Consider the following 23,224-nt stretch of genomic DNA (forward strand, 5'->3'; position numbering starts at 1 on the left):
CGCTGTGTTGATGTCCAGAGGGGGCCATGGGGTGGTCTTGGACAGTATTCATGTCTGGGCCAAATGCATTTACAACTCATCAGCTCTGCACAAGCGTCAGAGGAGGTTTACACATATGAGCCTGCTCCACACCAGACTGGGATCATGAGCCTTCCTGACATCTGCAAAAATTGTTTTGGCACTTATTCAGTTGGAGTCTGGGCAAAATCAGGCAGAAAATCAAATAAAAACTCCGTATCTGTGCCACATCTGGGCCAAATGCAGAATTTTTATTGCACCTGTGGTCCACGTCCAGCCCAGATCTGTTGCAGATCTGTATTCCAGAACCGGGCCAGTTGCAACTGCTTTTAACCCCCAAAGTAGCTGATCAAATATAGGGACAATTCTTCTGAAACTTTGAAGCCTTTTTTTCCCTCATTAATCTTATTTAAATGTAACATTTAAATAGTGTATAAACATTTGTTTTGTGAATTGCGTGGAGGTGCACACACACTTTCACGCCTAACTTAAATTCACAATTACCAATTACTCCAACATGTGCACCTGGGGGAAAGACAACCCAAAAAGGCACAAGGAGGAGGTACAAACTCTACACAGATACAAATACAAATCTCCAGTTTTGACTGGAAATCTTCCATCTGTGAGGTCACAGTGTTAAACAACAACAACCAAAAAATAAACACATGAAATTCATTACATGAACAGGTTTTGTTTTCAAAAAGATTTAAAATGTTTACTAATTTTAAGATTTATAATAAATTCTGACTGAGATGTTAGGATCTTAAAAAAATGTCAAAATAAATGACAGGAGAGGGAGCTTACAGGGTTAGAGGTAAACCCTAAATTTCCATGAGACAATATTTATTGAGGTGTAAACGCTCATGAAGTGCTGCTCACTGGCTATTATCATGTAATATCATCTGGTGAAATGCAGGCTATTATTATGTTGCCTGGATATGGAAGCATGTGCTTGAAGCTGGACATCCAGCTGAGAAAGTCTTATTCTGAAGAAAGACAGGAAGTAGTTCTGGAGTTATCCTGCTTGAGTTGGTGAGCAAAATACCCCATATATGCATGAAGGTCAATTTACTTATAATAATCTCATTCCATCTTGTCTTTGTGTGTGGTCTTCTCTCACGGTGTGGAAGCTCTCTTTGATTGCTATTTACTGTTTATAGATTGAAATCAATTAACAGATATCAGAACTTCTACAAAAAAGCAAAAACTATTTTGTATTTCACTTTTGCTAAAACATTTTCAGATGGCTTGAATGACTTTTTCTTTCTTTTTTTTATTTTATTTTTACAAAGTGTTCCTTTTATGGATTAATGACAAAAGCTGCCTCATGAAGGACAGGTTCATGTCCTTCCAGAAGTCCTTTATTCACATGGTTTCATCTCCAGAGATGATGTCTGTACGACCTTGGATGGCAACACAAAAGGCTTTCGGGGACTGAGTCGGGCAGGAGATGTGATAACAGGCGTAATGCGGCTTCTCTCTACGTTATATAAGGCCTTCAGTTTCTTCCTCCTCCTCCACGCTCACCTGAGAAATCAGATATAAAAACTCAGTGTTCATAGAAATAAACTTGCACACATAGCAGTCACTGAAATGAAAAGCAGCTGATGAAATGTATCAGGAGATCAAGAGCTTCAAGTTCACGCCATGACCAGAATAAAAGTTGAGGAAGACATTTCAATGCAGGAGAGTATTTCTTTTAAATTTTTATTAAACTTCTATATTTAATTTTATTTTCATCTTTAATTTTTGCCTTCAGTATTTGCTGGAAACCTTGACAAACAAATTGTGCATTAGTGTGCGACATCCAGCAAACTCAAAAATGTAAGGCTGTAGGCAAAAAATTATTAATCAGAAGTTTTTCTGAAATTCATTTGACCTTATTTGTATCTACTGGATCTCCTGCACATATTTTGCTTGTTCGCATTTCAAACTATTGCCTTTTCTATGGCAGGCCAGAAAAGGCACCAATTGACTGAAACCACAAAACCATCAAATAGCAAAGATGCATAGTAAACCAATGAAAAGGTGACATATTTCTGTAAATAATTCTTTTTCTGTCTTATTTTTAAAATTCTATAATTCTAAAAAAATAACCACCTTAGCCTTTTCCTGCCATGAACTCTTCCTCCCTAATTAGTCTTTTGGTTAGTGCAGTAGTGCATTTGTGCTATACTGACTTTAAAGAGAACAAGTTGATTGATCGAACTTATTATGAACACCCAAATATGCTAAACTCTCACCAAAATAATGAACTTCACATTTCTTTTAGCATTTTTGGTGCTTGGGTATGATTAGAATTGAGCCTTTGCATCTTTATTTTCAAAGTCTGGAAACTCTAGCTCTGGTTGAGTTCTATAGTGTCAGACTAGAATACAGAGTGTGTGTTTTTGACAGACTGCCAGATCATATATACTTCCATGTAGCTGCTTATCAGCCCCCTGCCATTTGAGCCAAAGAAAAAGGAGAGATAACAATGTGAGCTGCACTATGGATGGATGTGTGGCATTAAAATTTTATGCAGGTTTCATTAGTTGACGTGTCCCTGAGAGGTCTACACTCTCATCTTATGCACTGACATGTCACTGGGTTTACTTGTATGTTCAGTTCCTTATTTATGCAGTGAACCAAAGACAGATAATGCCGGAGTGCAAATTATGAAGGCAAGCCTTTGGAGTGCATGCAGATTTGTGCACTGCAGTAAAAACCTTGTGGTGTGAGCTCGGATAATTGCATCTCTGCTCTTCCACTGTCATGTAAATTGTGAGTAAAATCTATGAAAACTATGAATGAATATTTATGCACTGCAGTCCTTCCCATTTGTTTAAAACCTGCTTTGAAGTTTGATGCACGACAGGCTGAAAGTTTGCAGATAAAAACCATAAATAAGCAGAAATAGTAAAACAGCTCAGGCAGAATTTCGCCTGTCTACAGACCTCTGAAATTTATTCTGGCTAAAGCATCAGACATGCTTTTAAAAGCATGCAATATTTTTCTTTCGGATGGTGGCACCAAGCAAGGCTGAATTAATGAACAAGCTTGTGCTGGTAGCAGAATTGTATTTATTTATTTTTTGTAATTTCCTAACCTGTTCACGTAATCTCAGATATTATGTGGAAGAAATTTGATGGGAAAAAGTAACCAAAGATCTAACAATTTTCTAAAATTTTTTCTATGTATTTTATATAAGATGTGAACTGTATTGTGCAAATGCATATGTAGTGATAATTTAAGAACTAATACTTCATTACAAATAAATTTTTTATAGTGTTTAAAAAAAAACAACTTCAATGACTAAGACCAAAAATATTATTCGTCTTAAAGTTCAAGTCCAAAGTAACTTAAGTTTTTTTTTTGCTTGTGACTAGTTAGAAATCATTACAGTTTCATTTGCTACAACTCAAACAGCTAGTGATCTTTTAAAATATTAATGCATTCTGGGTATTTGTACTTTCAGTCAAATCTCTCCTGTATTTCTGACCTGAGGCTCAATACGAGTTTGAAAACAGAATGCATCTCGGTGTGTGCCGATGTGACAAATAAAACGAATCCCTTGCTCTCACCAACAAAGCAGCCTGCCAATAAGATTGTTTTTATGCTGTGCGTTTACAGCTGCTGAAGTTGGTGTGAATAAGAAAGAAGTATCTGTCCAGGAACATTATTTAGATGGATATGGTCTTTAGAGTCATAGCAGTAAATGGTTTAGTACTGTAAGCAATCCTTTATTATAATATGAATAATTCCCAGTACACCACAAAACTCATTTCAGTTTTTCTCAGTTTATTAATACAGCAAAAGATCACAGTGAAAAGCACATTTATGGCACTTCATGGCTCACATAAATGTAATTATACTGTACAAAAAGTGTGCCTAATGGATTCAGTACATTGTATTGAGTGTTTCAGGAAATCTCTCATCCTAATACAGCATGAGTTGATGGCAAACAAGAAGCCTCCTGGTGAATGATTTTTGCACAGCACTAAGTTACGACTGCTTTATACTTATAATCATGATTATGACATGATTTTACTACCTTTTAAAAATAGTGGCACGAGGACTTGTTGATAGCAAAGGGATGAATTAGATGATAAAATTAATGGGTTAAAAATAAAACATTTGTGGTTGAATGTTGCATTTATGTTCATTTGGACCTGTTGGTTTCATAAAAGTTAGTGAAAGAATGTGATGGTTACCTGGACATTGTGAAAATCATAAAAGATAGTTGGGATGATAAAATTACTTGGAAACTATGTGAGCAATTTCAGATTTTATGAAAATGGGCTAGGTTTAAAGATTAGTAAATGCCTTATAAATAGAGGACTTTACTGTGTTAATTTAAATCTGAGAAAAAAAAATCTCATAGTATTTTATAGCATGCAGACATAATTTTATAAATATCTTGTTTTCCAAAACAGAATTCATTCAGTGGTTCCAGTCAGGTTGAAACAACATGAAAGACAACTAATGCAGTGCAAAAGATAATACTATATTATTAATTTAATTTTTTCCCCCTTTGCCTTCATTAAAAAAAAAACAACTATACTACAGAACCACATCAGTCTTCCATGCTAGTTGAGTTAATTAACATTTTAAAATCATACACTTTTGTAATCCTTTCTCAATACTTGGTGCCAAAATGCCTTTTGCATACTTAGTCTATTTCATAACCAATAACCACTAAAAGATTAAACACATTTAGCACATGTGGGCTATCTCTTCTGGTATTTAAATATTTTATGTATGTTAAACACTTGTGTTAAAAAAAAAAATTTGACCATAAAAATAAAGGAAATCGCTGCAGAGCTTTCAGATATAAATTATTTCTTCTGCTTCATGTTTATTAATAGATATCTTACTAATTTAGAGATTAATAAAAGCTGTATTGTATTACAAATTGATTTATATAACAGTGTCTTCAGGATTGTGAGACACATGTCTTACAGGTAAGAAAGACCAACTAACCAATAGTTCAGTCCAACAATAAATCAGAATTTCCAAGGAGTGCAAAATGACTGTGTTCACATTTCGACTAAGAGGGAAATTAAATTAATTTGCAATTGAAAGGTGTGAGGCAGTTCAGGGAAGTTTTCCATGTTCAATTTAAAACATCTGAAACAGGATTTCAAGTTTTTAATTTTGCTTCAATTGCTCTGTCATTTTCACCCACTAAACCTAAAAAAGATGCTTTTCCATGTGTTTCATTTAGCTGTACACACACTCTTCATATCCCCAATCTGCCTCGAACAGAATTTTGAAGAGGACAAGTAATTTTTACTCAGTGGTGCATTGACCTTGGTGGTTGACCCTTACAGGATAATCACTTACAGTGATTATCCTGTAAGTGTTCAGCCTGCATCACCTGTCTCTGAGACTCTGCGGCTCTCTTGTCACAGGGCCGGCGCTCTTTGCTATCAGACATGATCCCTGTCGCGGTAGGAAGTCGAGTGTACGACTTTGACTCACTTTTAAGGCACTTCCACATGCGAGCCACTGTGTGCTTATAAAGTTCTTTTGACTGTCAAATAAACACAGAGTATCGAGTGTTTAGGTGGGTAAATTATTATGTGTTTACAATTCTGACGGTATCATGTGAGAGGCGCCGTCTTTAGCAGGCTTGCAGTACCTGGAACCTGAAACCGACGCACATTAAAGTTAAGACACGCATACTCACACACGCACACACGTTTGTTGCAGCCCGGTTTATACTTGCACTCTTCCACTATTGCCTGCTAAAGTGCACCTTGGAAAACATCTGACAGATATAGCTTAGCGCTTTAAATATAGAAAGGGATACACCGATGAAAACCTACACAGCTATTTAAGAGGAAACACAGACATCACATCTGTCACATGCTGTACAGCTGACATGATTGCAGTTGGTAACAAGAATGACTCACTCTCAACCTCTGTGCTTATAATTTATAAACCTTAAAGTAATTGCAGTGATTACAGTTGTAGCAAGTACACTTCAACACATGCTGGGTTTTGATTTCCTGAAACAAATTATTCTAACCCTTTCAGAGAGAGAAGGAAGAGAAGGTGGAAGGTGGTGGATGGGCTGTTAACAGCTGAATAACTGGGTCAGTTTAAGATCACGGTGTTTCTTATCTCTTCCGCTCATCTCTGGGTGTTCACTGTTATCTGCTCAGCCTTTCAACAACCGTTCAATTCTCGGCCCATTTCCAGCCCTCCATTCCTACCCTTATTTTGCTTCTGGTGCAGGAGTAGAAGCTTATCTTCAAGGAAATGTTAATTTTCTCCTAAGTGCACCAGAATGTAATGTCCTAAGGAAACAAAATATGTTGTTAATTTATGTGTTATCCTTAGCATTATGGTTTTAGATATTAAAGTCAACATACATCTGTTGTTGGATGTCTACAGACTTGGTGGCTTGATGTTGTTCATTTGAAAGCTGTTTAACATTTTACTCCTCAATTATTGTCGCACTAGGAGCACAATTTCCTTTTATAAAATTTATGTTTTATGTAAGGGTGTAAAAATACATCCAACTCATCAAAAGATGTTTTTTTTTGTTTTGTCTTTTTCTACAGAAAGTGTTTATGAATTTTAAACTGTGCAACTGAATTTCTGTTCAGTGTGAATTATCTAGTCATAGTTTGGCTAGTCTATTTTAAATAATGAACTAGATGATGAAATGCATCCCATTGGTTACAGACCCATTAAGAAAATGCTACCATTTGTGTTGTTAATGTTGTGATTAAAGGACAGCCAGTTGCAGTGTTTTTGTAATTACATTCTTTTTATTTAGTGTGTCTCTCTGTCACACTTTTCTTTTTCTGTAGCGTTCCAAAATACAGGAATTTAAAGCTGTGTAAAGCTTTTTAAAGGTGGGATTTAAGGAGTGTTGTGACCAGACAATAAACAGTCTTTATTTTCTGGGTTGGTAATAAAACGTTAGACTAAGACATAAATACAGGGTGTCAATTTTAATTAGAACACTTATTTTCACTTTTTGAGATTTGCATCAACCAAGTTGTATGACTTTGTCTTAAAGATGGATTTATGCTCCAACACACCTGAATCCAATGGCTAATTTATCTTCTCAGCCGCTTGTCAAGTTCTGTAGAGGCCTGGTAGAGAACCAGGTTGCAGCGACAGAAAAAGATTTGATTTGCTGAGTACATGCAATCATGGCACTGGCACCACTGGTAGTTCGCCATATCACAAAAATGCCAATGAGTGTAAGAAATTAACAATACACGACATTAGAGAATCCACTGTAGGATTTGTAATTTTTTAGCAACATATTCATTTTCTCAAACACTCCTGAACATACAGAACTCATTAACCATGTTCAGTTTGTGTTAATTCAACTTGACTTTGGTGTTTCTTTTTATTGTATTTGAATTATACCATGTTCTCTAGTCTCCTTAGACCTTTTGGACTTTCTCCTATGAAACATGACTGGTATTATAACAGTGTCCTGTTTGAGCCTCAACATTGTCTTCTTTGTGTTGACCATCATTGATATCTTTGGTTCAAAAGGTTTTATTGCTACCATCCTCAGTCCAAGTGGCAAACCATAAAACATTTAGTAGGATTGTTGGTGTTTATTTTGCATATCGGCTGAGATGCATTGAATGAATACAAAGGAGTGCCTCATGAAAGTAATCAAGCTCTCATCATCAATAATAGACGGTCCAATCAAAGGGGACAGTGGGCTTCTTTTGTGAGATGGCTGAATGGGAGGAAGGACCGCTGGGGAGGAACCATTATGTATCGCTCCACTGCTCAGCTGTTGCAAAGATGATGATTGTTATGGTTGCAATGATGATGGGGATGTGAAATCTCATTTTGGCAAAATGGCTCTGCTGGAGGGGATTTCTGCACAGTCCTTGCTTACGATGGCATTAGAGGCTGCTTTTGTATAGATTGGGTCTAAAGTTTCCAACATAATAATATGTGAATACTTTCTCGTACCCCTGCTTCTTACTTAAACTCATCAGTAATAGAGGTACATCTGCACATGCACAACTTTCCTGCATAGTTAAAATTTTCACAATCCAAGTATTTACTCAATGTAAGATGTTATGGATACTGTTCCATACTTGCCAACCATCCTCAAACACTATGAATTAAGCACTGCTGAACATATTAATCATCTGTTGTAGCTTCACCTTCTGACATCTGTGTCCCTTTTTTTTTGTTTTTGCTTTCTCATTGTGCTGGATTGACTGAGTTCAATAGATTGTATTTGCTGACATATAGGGGGCATTCATTATTCAGTGCGTGCTTTATGAAATGTTTAGGGTCCTAGAGCCGACGGGAGGTAATGCACTATTTAATTACAGAGGTTGTAACTACTGTTGTGGATAATGTTCGATGCTTCTGAACACAACTCCTGTTTTACTGACTACCACATTAATCAATATATTTAGAAGATTAATGCCACTGAGTGCATCAAGTAATCTTTCCTTTTCGTCTTCTTTCCTCAGGTGGTGTTAGTCTTTGCTCTCAGCATTGGAGCCCTTGGAATATACTTTATAGACTCCTCAGAGTAAGTATCTCTTAGAGTCAAGTCACTATTCATTCTATATTCTTACCTAGTGAGCTGACATACTATAATTTATAAATAGATTTATGTGTACTGAAGATTTAATGGGCATATTTTCACCACTGAAAGGATGCATGCTATCATAAACCCATATGCGTTTGAGGTTTTGTCAATGGGAGGCCTATCAGTTTCCATGGCAGCAGGGATACTCGGTGTGTATGCTGCAAAGGCAGCTCCGTGTGTGTGCACAGGACTCTGAAACGCTGTCAGTTTATGTGAATCCCTTGCTGGCGCTCGCCCAGACACAGATTGCAGTCCTGGCATCTCTCCCATACTCATTGCAGCTAGTTTTTCAACATATTGACTTATTTTCTTGCTTTTAGAGGGCTAGCTTGGATTCTAGGATTCTCACTGTCTTTGTCTGTCGTCTTTGTCACCTCTGCAGTGTAAAAAGTCAGAATACAGCAGGAATCACTTAAATCCTTTTGTTCATTCTGACTCCTTTTAATAGGTGGTGAGAGAATGTGTGCAGTGTACCTGTAATTGCTGCCAATGAAGCCACTTGAGTAGGCTGACTGAAAGACAGAGGAAACACAGACCCTGCTGTCATGCCGTGATAGTGCTATGAATACGCATAATACAATCTTTGCAAAAATATTCATATCTCTTCTACTTTTTTGCAGCTGTCACATTACAACCTCAAATATTAATATATTCAGTTTTACATTTTATTGGATAGATAAAAAAGTAGAGTAAATATTGTCAGAAGGTAATGATACATGGAGCTTGAGATACAATGCAGAAAAGAATAAGCACAATTGCCATAAAAAATATAAATAAATACAGATGCCTGCCACACTTTTCTGACACTTTTATCTGTAAAAAGTCGTTTGAATGCCATGTCTCAATTTCACAATTTAGCACAACTACTGGTATTATCAATCATATAAAATTATACTTCTAAGTCACGCAACTTTTTAAAAGTGCTTTTATAGGATTTATTATAACTTCGATTAATTTTGAGCTGCAACAACATAAAGGAAAACTGTAACTTTGAGAGTTACAACAAAACGTCATGATAAACAATTTAGATCTGGCTCACTTTTTGTCAGACAGAGAGCAACAGGTTTGCTGTAAAATATATAACTGCTTGTACTTTGGAATTGGCTTTATTGCATTCACTGAGTTTTTTCTTATGAATTACCATAATATTATCAAATTACAAAGTAGGTTCATAAAATTGCTTGTTTTTTGTCATCAGATTTATTTCCCTCTTATATCATGTGCAGGATTTTGCAATAAAAGTCATATACACATTTTTGTGGCATGTTTTCGCTTTAATTGGGAGTCTTTTAGCTGAGAAATTATGTCCTGGAGGAAAGTTAGTCAAAGGCACAGAGAGATACTGTTTCTAATGTGCTGAAATAAATCTAAATTACAATCCAGCTTGTTCAGTCTTATCTCTTAGCACCAGTGGAAAATTATTCTTAGCATAAATATAGTCATCCTTTGTACCTCAGAATGAGAAACCTCTAAATCCTGGCTTACTTTATGTACTCTGTCACAACTCTACCTTGTAATTTGTCTCTGATATTTCTTTCTGACAATGTTCCATTTTGCAGTCAAGTCTTTCAATTTACTTTCCGATAATCAAACAATGATTTAAAAATGTTTTGAGTTGAATCTTTTCCATCTAAAACATAAACAATAATCCTAAATGATTGGTGACATGGTTACACTGTTCAGCCAGGTTGGTAGTTCTACCTAAGAAACTCAAAAGTTCAACAAAGATGGATGATTGAAAACATAATGTACCACATGTTAACATAAAGCTTTGATTTCTGTCTGTAGTGTTTCTCTTTGGTTCCAGAGTGTATTTATATGTGATTGGGCTACCCAGAGACACTTCCCTGATCTCTTGTGCTCCCATTGAGACAAAGCCCCTCATCATAGTGATTAGGTCAGGCTTGTCACTGGGATGTGCACATGCTTCTGTGTTGGTAAACTACAGCTTCATCCTACCCTGGAGGTTTTAAACATCACTAACACGACAAAGCTTGTGTTATACACTTGCTTCCGTCACAACAGCTTACGTTTCTGATATAATTGATTACATGTGCACAGGGAATATTTTTATTTTCACCTGTTAAACAGTCCAATGTGTGTCATGTTGACCATTTTAATGAAAGGTTGGTTGGTTACAAATAAGAAAATTATGTTTCACACAATTTCTTTCAGTATTATTCATACTCACAAGGTGAACTGCTTCACAGATGACCTTCTCCCCACTCAGCCTCCTTTGCTATTAAATGTTAATGACTGAGCAATCAATAGGAACAGATTTATAGGTCGCTCTTTTAATGGAAGCAATTACTCTCCCAAATACTGAAGGCGGACACTCTCCTGGACCAGGCAGCCTCCAGTGGTTTGTCTACCAACAACCAATCTGGTATTTTAGCCATTGGATTAAGTGCAAATCATTCTGAAATTGTCTGGAGAAAAGGCAACACGAATGAGAGGGAGTGGTTGAGTGCTGAAGAAAGAGACCTTTGGGGAAAATAACTGGTATTTGTTCATATCTTGGCAGCCTGAAGCCAGGTGTGGGGCTTCTATATATTTAAATATAAATGTGCATTTTTTATTCCTACGTGAGTAGAGAACAACCACTCTCCCTGCTTTTTCCACCTTTCTGCAGGGTGCTATCCTGGTTGCAGAAAAACACAGGAAACCCTTCTGCCAGAGCACATCAACAAACTTTAAATGAGGGGATTGTTAACTTTCAAGATGCAATATTAATATAAATGAGTTTCATACTGTTTGTTTTCACAATATGGTTGCTTATCACAGTAAACTGCCTGTTCTGTAGTACACTCTGTTCTGCAGTACACTCCGCTTGCCAAACCGATTCTATTTTCACAGCGTTTTCAATGGGAGGATCGTGCGTCCTTACCCACCCACATCTGAATCTGCTTTAATACCTTGGCTCATCTTTTATCCTCCATCCCTTCTTTTTTCCTCCTCTGTGCTCCCATGAAACAAAGAGGAATGTAGGACAAAGTCTCTACAGGGTGCTCCTAAAGGGATGCCCTTGTTCCTGCTCCAATTCAGTTTCTATTTCTCTCCCCATTCGATCTCAGGGTGCCACACATGCACAGTGAGATGCATGCACATGCACACAAACGCGTGTGTGTGCATGTGTGTGCAAGTGTGAACGCTCCTGCACAGTCACGTTAAAAGGCAGGAGAAGTTGTGTAATTTTTTAAAATGCATTCAACATACCTTAAAGGCAGCATCTTGTAGCTGTAACTCTACCAGTAGAGTGAGATCAATGACAGCTCTGAAAAAAGAAACAGCACTTAATGACTAATTAATGGAGTAAGGTGAGAAATATGGCAGAGGAGCAAGGCGTACTCTGTGGACTTTCTGACGACAAATGGTAGCCCTGAGTAGGACCTTTCCGTCTTGATTTAGATGTAGGAAAGGTGATATTTTAGTCTTTAAAAGAATGACAGGAGTTTATAAAACATACAAAGGGGACGGTTTTGCCAAACCTGATGACTAATTGAATGAGGTGGAGTTTCTGAATGCCAGCAGTTTATTAGCTAGAGGTCTATTTTCTCATTTTAGCTTTATGTCTTATCTACTAAATTGGTGTCAACAATATATTAACAGATAATAAGACATTAATTGTGAAAAAATCACAGCATTCACTTATCATTTTGGAACCTCTGCCTCTCTCAAAGAAAAAGAGGTTTTTCCAAATGTTTTAATAGAAAACTTCATTGAATTACAGGAGATGTCAATTGTTCTGTCACTGTTAATCCCTTGCAAGAAAACTCAAACTTATTGCTTATTCTGATCCCTTTGTCTTATAATTTTTTGGGAGGTTAATGATGATTCATAAAGCACAGAAATGTTGATTGATTGATATTTCGGTGACAGCAGATGTTTTAGAGGTGAATCAATTCAGTGTGAGAAGCAAAGACAATCATTTAGCCGTATGAACAGCACTGATATATTTCTTTTTACATTGAGTTTAAATGGAAAAAGACTCATTTTGGATGTAAAGTCTAGATATACTTTACCCAGTAATGGTGTTGTGCTGCATCTATACTGCAGTTCCTGCATAATAGTGCACCATGTACAGTAAATGATACATGTTGAAATCCATGTAAAATTATATAATCAGGTCTTAATCAACACATCATCGCCTTTTCAACAAAACCCTTGTCACCTCTACACTGGCCACCTTTTAATATGCTATAGAAAATAAACATGTTTAAATTATATAATTTTAAGTTATCTTGATTAATACATAATAATCCACATGGTTTAATTGTTAGACTATTGTACTTCTTTAAATTATAGCAGTATCAAACTGAGTACTCAGCACCATGGACAGCAGCACCACACCAGACTAGAAGATTGGTGATGATCATTGTGTACAAAAGAACATACAAATTAATTACATAGCTATAATTGTTTGCCTATTGGTGCAAAGTTTTTTAATTTTATAAAATCTTTATATCATTTAGTGTTATACAACTTTTGGTTAGATTATTTTCATATTACAGCATTCCTGCAGTGGTCGGTATAGAAGCTTCTGAAGCTTCAAATCAACGTACTAAATATTAACAAAAAAAAATTTAAATGTTCATGGATATTTCTGACCTGGTCTGTAAGACTTTGGTATTTAAAAATTTGTTTAATTTGATATTTAAACATTGCTTTAATTACCAAATTTAAATTTGGTATTTAAAGCAATGTTTAAAAACCATCTCTGGTATTTAAACTGATCATAAAAATGACCTGTTTTATTCAGTATGGTTTATTTACTTATCAAGATAATATTTTTTAATCTTATTGCAGCAATCAAGCTGTAAATGATCTGATTTGGATAATTTCTTCAAGTTGTAGTTGACACAAATTAGTTACTTATTCTGAGTGAGAAACTGCAAGTCATAACTATCCATTTAACTGAAATATTTACTTAAATAAAATATCCACTTTTGTTCAACTTTTTAATATAATTTAATTCAATCATATATTAATTTACAGAAAAACATCTGTGTTACTGACAGATTCAACTGTTTTGGTTGAAGTATTTTTTTTTGCGGTCAGACTAAAAAGAGAATAGGACAATGTGTGCATGGGGATTCCATATTTAGCAATCCACATTGTAATTTTTGCTGCTCAAAGGTTTAATTGCTATGTTTGCTAATTATTTTTTGTTTTATTTTTAGCCACACTGCATAATGTCTGTGTTTGTTTTGGTGATGTGCTATTTTCATTCACAGAGTGCTTTAAATGACTCGGTAGGGGAAATGTCTGTAGTGGGATGCGAGACATTTCAGTTCACATAAAAATGGAGTCATCTATTTTTAGCGTCCCTGGAAGACTTTTCTTTTTTTCTTCCACTATCTTTGTAGGCACTTAACTGTTTCTTAGTTTAGTAATGGTGCTTTGACCTAAATCAATCATTTAGGTGCAAATCTGGTCTCCTTTCAGCTTCACCTCCCCCTCTTTTCAGTGTGTCTTACATGCACAAGACTCATTCTTCTCAGAACACCACATGAAAGAAAAACATACGGTCCTAAATAAAATCATATTTGTATGAAGTACATTTTATGCATATTCCCAATTTGAAAGAATTAAATTCAACAATTGATTCAGTATTTAAAAATTGTGCAAGATTAGTACAGCAGGAAGACATTTGTGCAGCACAGAAATGACTCTTATTTGGTGTGTGTTGTACTACGGTTGAGCATTAGTCAAGTGGGCAGCAGTGCGTTGTTATTATTTGCTCGAGGGACGGCCTTTCTGTCGCTCCTGCATCTATCCAAGGTCATGTCCGGGCTGACGAAGGACTGGCTCCCACTGACTGACTGAAGGTGTTTTGTGCTATTTTTGGAACGTCATCGTCAACACCTTCTGTTGCCCTTGAGAATGATGGGTTTTACCTTTCTGGCTGTGTTTTCTGGTGTTCTTGAGCCGAGGACACCATGATGGGGAAGAATTGTGCATCTTAAAATAGATGTCCATGCTCCAGACAAAACAACATAGGTGTCTGAAAAGTTTGTTTATGCTAACTGGGACATTGGATCTTCTTCCATTGATGTTTTTCAGATGTGCTCAGCCTTTTTAAATCCGTTTTAGATCTCCTGTCCTTAAGTGTTCTTCCTTTCCCATGCTCTTTCTCTTCTCTGGTGTCCTCCTCCTGTCAGACAGAGTGGTGTAACCCCAGGCTCTGCCAGCCCTTAAAGAGTAATAAGAACTGTGGCAGATCTATTTTCTGTTGAACACTGGCAATGTGTTGCCAGAGATCCCTTGTGATTGTAGAGTGTAAAGTGACATTGAAATCACACGTTGGCAACATGTCTTGTCTTACCTGTCCCCTCTTTGATAAAGGATTCACGTGAAGGAATTCAGTCACACAAACACCTGGTTAGTATGACGTAATTTAAGCCCAGTAAATAAAGCTAAGTTCTGCGTGAAGCTAATTTGTGTGCAACATGCATCACGTTTCTAGTGAAGAGTGGAAGTTAAAAACATCACTTCTGGACATTTACTTTAATCTTGTTGATTGATTCATTGCATAAATACAACCCACATCTTATTTGCAGTGGTAGTATTCCTTTTGTTTGTTTTTATAGAATTTTAAGTGTTTGTAAGTGTATGTTTATGCTTTATGCAAACCGATTTCTCAACCCCATCTAAACAAATAGGTTATTAAATTTACTGACATCTAGTGGCAGACTCGCAGATTGCAACGTCTTCCAAGGTATGTAAAATACGTCTTGCTGGCAGCTAAGGTATTGAAAAAATAATAATAAAAGAAACCAAACACCTTCCAAACAGTTTCATTAAATGTATTAAAACATTGTACAATACTCCTACCCATTCCAATAGGACAGCACTTAAGTTTCCCAGGAAACATTTCATAATACTTAGGTATACAAAGAGAAATAAAGGCAATTGATTATTCCCCCTTGTACTTCATCTGTAATTCCTCTACTGTTCTTAGACCTCAGCTGTAAACATTCACCCTATGTTTTGTGCTGAAAGATGAAATAATGACCCATTTTGTTGTTTCCTGGCTGTGCCCTAAATATCTTTATTCCAGATCTTCTGATAGTTTAGCCTTCATGATGGTATGTATTTATCTAAGCCTGTTCATTTTCACCCAGTATGAATAAAAGGTAATTGGCAAAAAAGCCAAAGTTTTGAACCCATTTTCTTTTTTCCAAAATCAGTGAAGTTGTATTTATGAAAGAAAACAGTTAAAATGCATTCTTAAAAGCCCCAAATCATCGTGACACTCATGTCTATGAGTAAATATAACTCCTGACTGGAGTTGTACTCATCTGAGTGTGAAGTTGTATTAAAAATTGGGTCTTTGCTTTTATTCCTGGCTCACATTATGATTTTCTGTGGTTTGAAACACACTCAGCTGCTCTGAAATAACAAGCAGTGAAAAACACCCACATAGTGAAATGATGAGGTTGTCATTTCCCATTGAGATCTTAATACAACAGAGAAACCACTGTGTACTTTTCCAAGTACTCTAGTTAATGATAAGGCTCAATGCAACATGTACATAACTGAAATTAAATGTGCATACTCAGTCTGATAAAGCAAAGCAAATTCCCTCAATCCTAGGGACCCTTCTGCTTTCTGCCATTATTTTTATGTTATGTTTTGGGTCACATGACATAAGATTAGCAGTTATTCAGAATCAGGCCAGACCTTAGCCTGAGGGGGAGAACAGCAGTGACCACTCCAAATGGTGTCTTCAGTATTCACCATCTGTGTATTTGTGTAGATATGGGTGTCTGTCTGTCTGTCTGTCTGTCTGTCTATTTAACTCTGGTGCTATTATAATTTTGTAATTTTTATTTTTGTGCAATGTTTTGTCAGCAATGATTAGCATGTGTGCATAGTGAGATGTGAATTGTCTTTTTTTTTTCCTCCCTATGGCTCTAATAAAAAAAAAGAAGAAAAAATTAACCCTGGTGCTAAGATTGATTTTCTTTTCTTGTCTTTATACCGAAGGTCTTACTAGTTAGTATAAGTGTGTCAGGCCACTCAATCATAAATTATTTGGTTGTTTACCTATTTAAGAGATATTCTTAAATAGGAGCTCAGCTGCTTTAATAAAGCATGTGATTTTAATATGAAGATTAAGCCTATCTTCTGCCTCTGTAAATTACATTATGGTATGAACTTGTTTCTGTCTCTTTGTCTTGTCTTGTTAGCACAAAAAAATAATATATATATTGATTTGAACATACTGACTGGACTTTCGTAGGAGTCTATGAATTAAGCAGATTACTGTTTTTGTAAGAGCAGAATTCCCCCCATTACTCTGTAGCAAAATGCAATGAGCCCATACCCAAAGGAACAATAGAGTGAGTTGATTACTTGTTTTGTGTTTAGACACTCACTTCCTAATGGGTAATCATCACTCTGTTTCTACAAAGGCACATTTTTGGAGAGAACAAAAAGATTGCAAATAATTAATCTCCAGCTTCCTTTTTTTGTTTTTTAAAAAGCTCACTCCTGGATTCTCTTTAGCTGAGGAAATATCCTTTATATTATTCGGGTTTGACAGGCACTAAATATTTCATCCGTGCTGTTGCATCAAAGCAGCTTGGAGTTTCAGTTCTTTTTCATCTGTTTCATCTGTGTGTGATTGGCACTGCAATGAGGCTTTCATGTAACTCTCAGTCCTTGCCTGGCTCACTGGGTCGAACACAAGCAACAATTACAAGTAGTGGCTATGAAGAAATCTGGAAGTGAATTATGAAATTTTGAAATCCGCTTTTTGATAAAATTACTTGTACCTACCAGAGGTTGCTTAGTAACTTATAAGACTAACACTTTTTTCTAATCCACATTTGATGAGCATCATAATTTGACATAGTCAGCATCATTTTATTTAAGCTCCTCTCAACTTGGGTGTACAGTAGAAGAGACATGTTGTCTGTTCGCAAGCATTTGACCTGTGTTTCTGCCTCTGTGTTCCAGTCCTATAGAATCCTGCCAGAACTTCTACAAAGATTTTACACTACAAATCGATATGGCCTTCAATGTCTTCTTCCTCCTGTACTTTGGCTTGCGGGTAAGCTGACACACATGCATTCACACGCAGACCTGCATGTACATTATACACACACATTCTTCAGTCAAAAGAAAATTATTAGTGCGTCTCAGATTTGCTTTTTATTAATAAAAATCTGAAAAGTGTTGGGTACATTTGTATCCAGTCCCCCTCAGATAAAAAAAAACATAATTTGCCACAATTATGGGAAATCATTTTTGTACATCAAGAGAAAGAAACCCTTTCCCTTCAAAAATAGTTTAAGCTCAATCAGAATGCATGGACTGTCCTTAGGTTTGAACTTTAATTGTATTTCATTGTAAAAGCAACACATTTGACTTGTAAGTCAAATTCAGTTCAAATTCTTCCCTGTTTTTTCTGTGTCCCCCACAAAGGCTGTGGTAAAAGTTTAAAACTGTAAATTTTATTCATCATTTCAACAATTGTTGATTTGTTCTCTAAGGCCACAGTTGTGGTGTGCACTACTAATGGTTATAATAATAATATTCCCCACCTTGGCTGCAGATCTCTGTAGCTCATCAGAGTTATAATTGGACTCTTCACTCCTTTTCTGATTTTTATTCTCCTAAGTAAGTTGCAGTTGCTATTTATCTATATTATTTGCATTTCAGGGTGATGGGAACGAAAGGGAGCTGGGAGATGTCCAGAGCTTGGGATGCTTTTGTATTACACAGCCCAACATTATCAGTGACCATGTTCTGTTTTCTTCTGTCTCTATGATGCTGGTTGTTATCTAACGAGCCTCTGAGGCCTTCACAGAACCACTGGGTTTATTAGTTAGGCGATAACTAATAAATCCATGTGATTTATGGCTATCAGTGTAAATGGGGTTTAATTGAATATTTTGAAAACCATACTATTTTTGTTGGAGTCTGTCACATAAATGACATACAGTGATGTTCAAGATAACTGGATTCAAGGCACGAATGTCTAATTTCGAGGGAATACCAATGCTGCACAAAATCTTCTAGACAAAAGCTTTAGCATCCTTCAAACAGCTTATTTTGTTACTGTCCTCATTAATGCATAATTCTGAGTTGTAAATATTTTTGTCCGTGATAGTACACATTTAAATTCAATAAATTGTGTGCAATGGGTGTTAAAATTACTGTTTTGCAGGAAACCCTCATTGGATCATACATACAATATCTCTACATTTTAAACTGGCACTATTGTAATAACCATAGCAGCCATCTAATTTTGCAAAAACAAGCTTGACGTCCTGAATGAATGAATAAATAAACACATAAGCTGCTTACGCTGCCATTGGTTTGCATGATTCAGCAATTGTGATGAAGCTTTTGTCATCTAAATAGTTCTTCATCATTGCTGAAAAAACAAATACGTTTGAAAAAACAACTGGGCCATTTTGTGGTCGCTGTTTAAATAGAAGTAGGTTAGTCACTTTACTGAGTAGCATTGTTACTTTTCTTTTCTGGCAGTTTATAGCAGCCAATGACAAGCTGTGGTTCTGGCTGGAGGTCAACTCAGTCGTCGACTTCTTCACCGTCCCCCCTGTATTCGTCTCTGTATACTTAAACAGAAGCTGGCTTGGTAAGTTTAAATATATATGGTAAGATTTAACAAATCCTGTTTTCCCCATTACATTTTTCTTTCTATCCTTGCATGCCCTCCTCTTTTTCCATACATCTACGTTTCTCCCTGAGCCTCCCGGTCCTCCCGTCTGTCTCCCCTTTGAGGCCTTGTTGCTTGAGGCTGCAGTCAACTTTCCCTCATCATTAGAAGTGACAGGGCTAGGTTCCTCTGATGTTTCAGCAAACACAGACACAGCAGAGTAAATGGATTGATGGGAGTGAAAGAATGGGGCTGTAATTTTCTTGATTCTCTGTGTGTGTGGCTTCAGATTATTTAGTAGTTTTGTTAAGGAATTGCACCTGTAATGCCTCACAGTAGTCAATAACTGCCCTCTAATAGCTTCATTCACACCCACTCAAAAAATGCAAAAGCATGTGTGATCCCAGTATACACTGCTGCACTCACTCATGCATGAGCAGACTGGAAAACACCCTAACCTGCATTACATAACGACCTACTTTTCCCACTGTGTTCAGAGAACCGTGACCTAAATTATACTGCAGAGAAAAGAGTTTCTTTCCAAGTCTGCTCTTTTTTTGAGTTCACTTTGTGTCTACTTCTGATAAGATGCTGAAAAAACCTCAGGGCTCATAACCAGAGATGCTCTAATCCACAAATTGTTTTGGGTTTTTTTATGATCACAGCATCTACATTTAAATGTTTGCCAATACTGACATTGTCTGATCTATAGGGTGCTTTTTACCTGAACATTTGGTGTTGTTTTTGATCATAATGTTATATGAAAGGACAATGCTGCCACTGTAGGTCAGTTCATAAGCTTAATATACAATAATCTTAAAAATGATTATTTCATGCCTACTTTAATGTTTGCAGCTACATAAATTCTAAATATGGTCACAAATAATATGGGAGTTGAGTGTGAGTGAGAAATTTCTGAAATTCTCCAACATCCAGCAACAAAATCACTTCATAATAGTTATGTTTTTTTGTTTATCTTATTACTTATTCACAACTAAATGCTCAGAAATCAGCACAATAATGTAGGAGATTGTTCATTCAGTGAAATAAAGAAAATGAATTAGAAGGTGACGTTTGTTTTTATGTATTGTGTTTAGCAAATTTTGAAATTGAGAGTGGATCAAAATTCTCTTTTGTTGTAGTACATAATTCACCATAGAAATCAAATTAAAATAATTAAAAGCCTTACTTCAGAAGCTTTCTGAGGAATCGTTGAAGATTTTCACGGAGAAGAAAAACAGCATAATGAATGAAGAGAGCAAGTGTTTCTTCTTTCTGCTGCTCATGATGTAAGGTGTCCTCATCTCAGCCAAAGGAAGCTGTGGGTGTTAGGGTCTTGATGAGGATGATGCAAAAATGTGAAACAGTGGTGTGGCCGCTAGCTAATATTATTTTAGTGAGGAATCACCTGTGAATATTAAAAATCCCTGTGCCTGAATTTTGGAATGAGTATATTTCTTTTGGGGAAGTAATATAGCTATTTTTTTTTTCCCAAGAAATAAGTGTAGAATTCCTGACATAAAACCCAAAGGGACATTTTTAGTCCTGCTTATAACCACCTATTCAAAGGATTTTGCAAAGCAGAAAGATTAGCAAAGGGAAAGCTCCTGAAGACAATAGAAAAATAAAAAAATAAGGGAAAACTAACAACAGAATGGAGGGGGGGAAATAATCGTCTTAATCTCAGTTAGGACATTTTTGTCTGTGATTGTAATTTCTTGAAGATTACAAAAAAAAAAAATAGGTAAATAATTTGAAGTGGTGGTGATTAAAGTAGATTGTGCACATATAAAGGGTAGTGTCTTACAAGCATTACTACATTTATTTTATTAGACCTGCAGCAACCCCCTCAATCATTTTCATTCAGTGGAAAGAATGAAAGCAATTAATTCCATATTGCAATAGATTAATATAAAATATCAAAAACATAGCAAAAATCCTGAAATTATTAATTGATTTTGCTACAATATCATTTATTAAAATCCTGAACAATTCCTGAAATACAAATGTACCTAATAAACTTATTTTTAATCTTTAATTTACTCAAACATTATTTTTAAAACTGTTCCATGTAGTATTTATAGTGAAGAAAATAATTACATTTTTTTAAATCAGTGTCAGAGAAACATTTTGTTTTTAGGAATTATGCACATTGAAGAGGATCCTTAGGGAAGTAAAACAAATCTCCAACTGTTGGACAACTGCAATAAAAACTGAAAAGTCAACCAGTTTCTTATGAAACACCCCAGAAATACATCTCCCCTATAAAAACTGGTAACACACAAGTTTTTTTAAAATTAATTAATCAATTATTATTATTTTTTTATATTGTTGTAAATAATTAAACTCAAAGCAATGAGACTAATTGAGGTTTTCAGCTACAACCACTCCAGGGATGTCTGGCATGAAATTTGTGGAAAAATATTTCATGGCCACTGTTCAGTACATTGAAAGATGTGTAACGGTCTAAACAAATTAATAAATGTTAAGGATTTCTACACATTACGCCCAGTAATAATGCTACATACTCACATTGTTGTTCATAAGTATGTGTCATAAACTGCTCAAAACGACAGTTTTTAAATGAACTGTGCATAGCAGTGGAATTTGGTGAACCCAAACAGGCTGCTGATAGCTTGCAGAATACCAATGTTGTGCTGAAAGTATCTGTTAGCATTCTGAATCAGTCAAGGACAGCGTTTATAATATGCCTCACGGACTCTGAAATAACAAGGGAACGAGGTCATGTTGTGAATGGAAAATAAAGACAATTAGTTGGTCTAAGACTCAGTTTGTGTGTTATTCAGAATGTGTTTGAGTTGAAAACATTGAGGATTTATTGTTTAGGAAATTAGATAAATTACTTTGTCTTTTCTGTGCTTGCTTTCAGGCTCATGTCAGGTCTCTGGTGTATTAATCTGTAACTGGTACTACTTTCTATTCAGGTTTTATTTAGGAGAAGGCTTAGTGGTTTTAGAACACAATTTCACCACTCCTCTGTACACTCTGTAAACTGAATGTGAAGTCTGCCATAGGTGTGCTTATCAAAAGGCCCCTGCCAGAGATCCTGCACCCTTGACATGGAGTATCCACTTATTATGAGCCCTATAGAAGAATATATAATGTTTCACAATTCAGTGCTTGTTCTTTTCTGCTCCTTTAATTTGGATGTTGATTAAGAGAATAATGATGTGGGGCTGATGTTAGAAGAGCATTTAGAGTTCTGCTTCTACAGGAAGAGAAATTAATCTTCTTTAACAACTTTAACCCACATTTTCTCGAGGGAGAGACCGGGTGGGATAAGCATGTGGTTATTTGAAGGATGCTCATAGATCTCGTGGTTACTGAGCCTTTGCTTTCATATGCCCCCCCATCTGTAACATGAAATTACTTTTACAATAAATTACTTCAAACATAAATAAAATATTTGACTGTGCAAATCTGTCTAGTAATATTCAGCTGTTTACTGCAGGGTGAAAAGGCAGTTTTGAAGTTTTAGTGTTGTAGCTTTGAGGCAGCAATTTTAATTCCTACTTTCTATTGCCTCCTAGTGGAGAGTTAGTAGACCGTTCTCTTATCCCTTATGGTGATGAAAGAGGCTTATGTGCCTGACAGGGTCGTGAGTGCAACTGCTTTATACTGCATCTTCTATAAGCTACTGGCAGTAAGCATATAAAGGGCAAGCATTGGCGTTATAACTGCTATCTTAGCCCAAAGACATTGATATTTGTTGATCTTGTGTTCTTTATGAATGAAAGAAGAACCAGTGGCCATTGTGTTTGCTTGATAAGAGCAGTTCAACACCATGTATTCTAAGCCTGGCTTAGTTGACTGTTAGTATTAGTTCAGATGAAACATCTCTGACTGCTGATTGACAAAACAATTCTGCCAAAACACGTGACTTAGAGGCTGAACTATGCCTTGTAAACCTCAGTGAAGTAAGCATTGGCACAACCCCTAAAGACCTTCTTGAATGAGCATCATGTGAGCTGGTG

General features: G+C 36.1%; 1 protein-coding gene across 18 annotated transcripts in view; it reads left to right on the plus strand.

Moving 5' to 3' along the window:
• The window catches only part of kcnma1a (potassium large conductance calcium-activated channel, subfamily M, alpha member 1a), a 145,953-nt gene that overhangs the window by 55,586 nt on the left and 67,143 nt on the right, over positions 1-23,224 (plus strand). For all 18 annotated transcript variants that reach the window (XM_055029964.1, XM_055029969.1, XM_055029967.1 and 15 more), the window contains exons 3-5: positions 8,475-8,536; positions 17,561-17,654; positions 19,097-19,208. In XM_055029964.1, the coding sequence (XP_054885939.1) occupies positions 8,475-8,536; positions 17,561-17,654; positions 19,097-19,208 (268 nt within the window). The remainder of the gene's footprint in view (positions 1-8,474; positions 8,537-17,560; positions 17,655-19,096; positions 19,209-23,224) is intronic.

This window comes from Poeciliopsis prolifica, unplaced genomic scaffold, assembly GCF_027474105.1.
Source record: "Poeciliopsis prolifica strain line A6 unplaced genomic scaffold, Auburn_PproV2 SCAFFOLD005, whole genome shotgun sequence".
Lineage (NCBI taxonomy): Eukaryota > Metazoa > Chordata > Actinopteri > Cyprinodontiformes > Poeciliidae > Poeciliopsis > Poeciliopsis prolifica.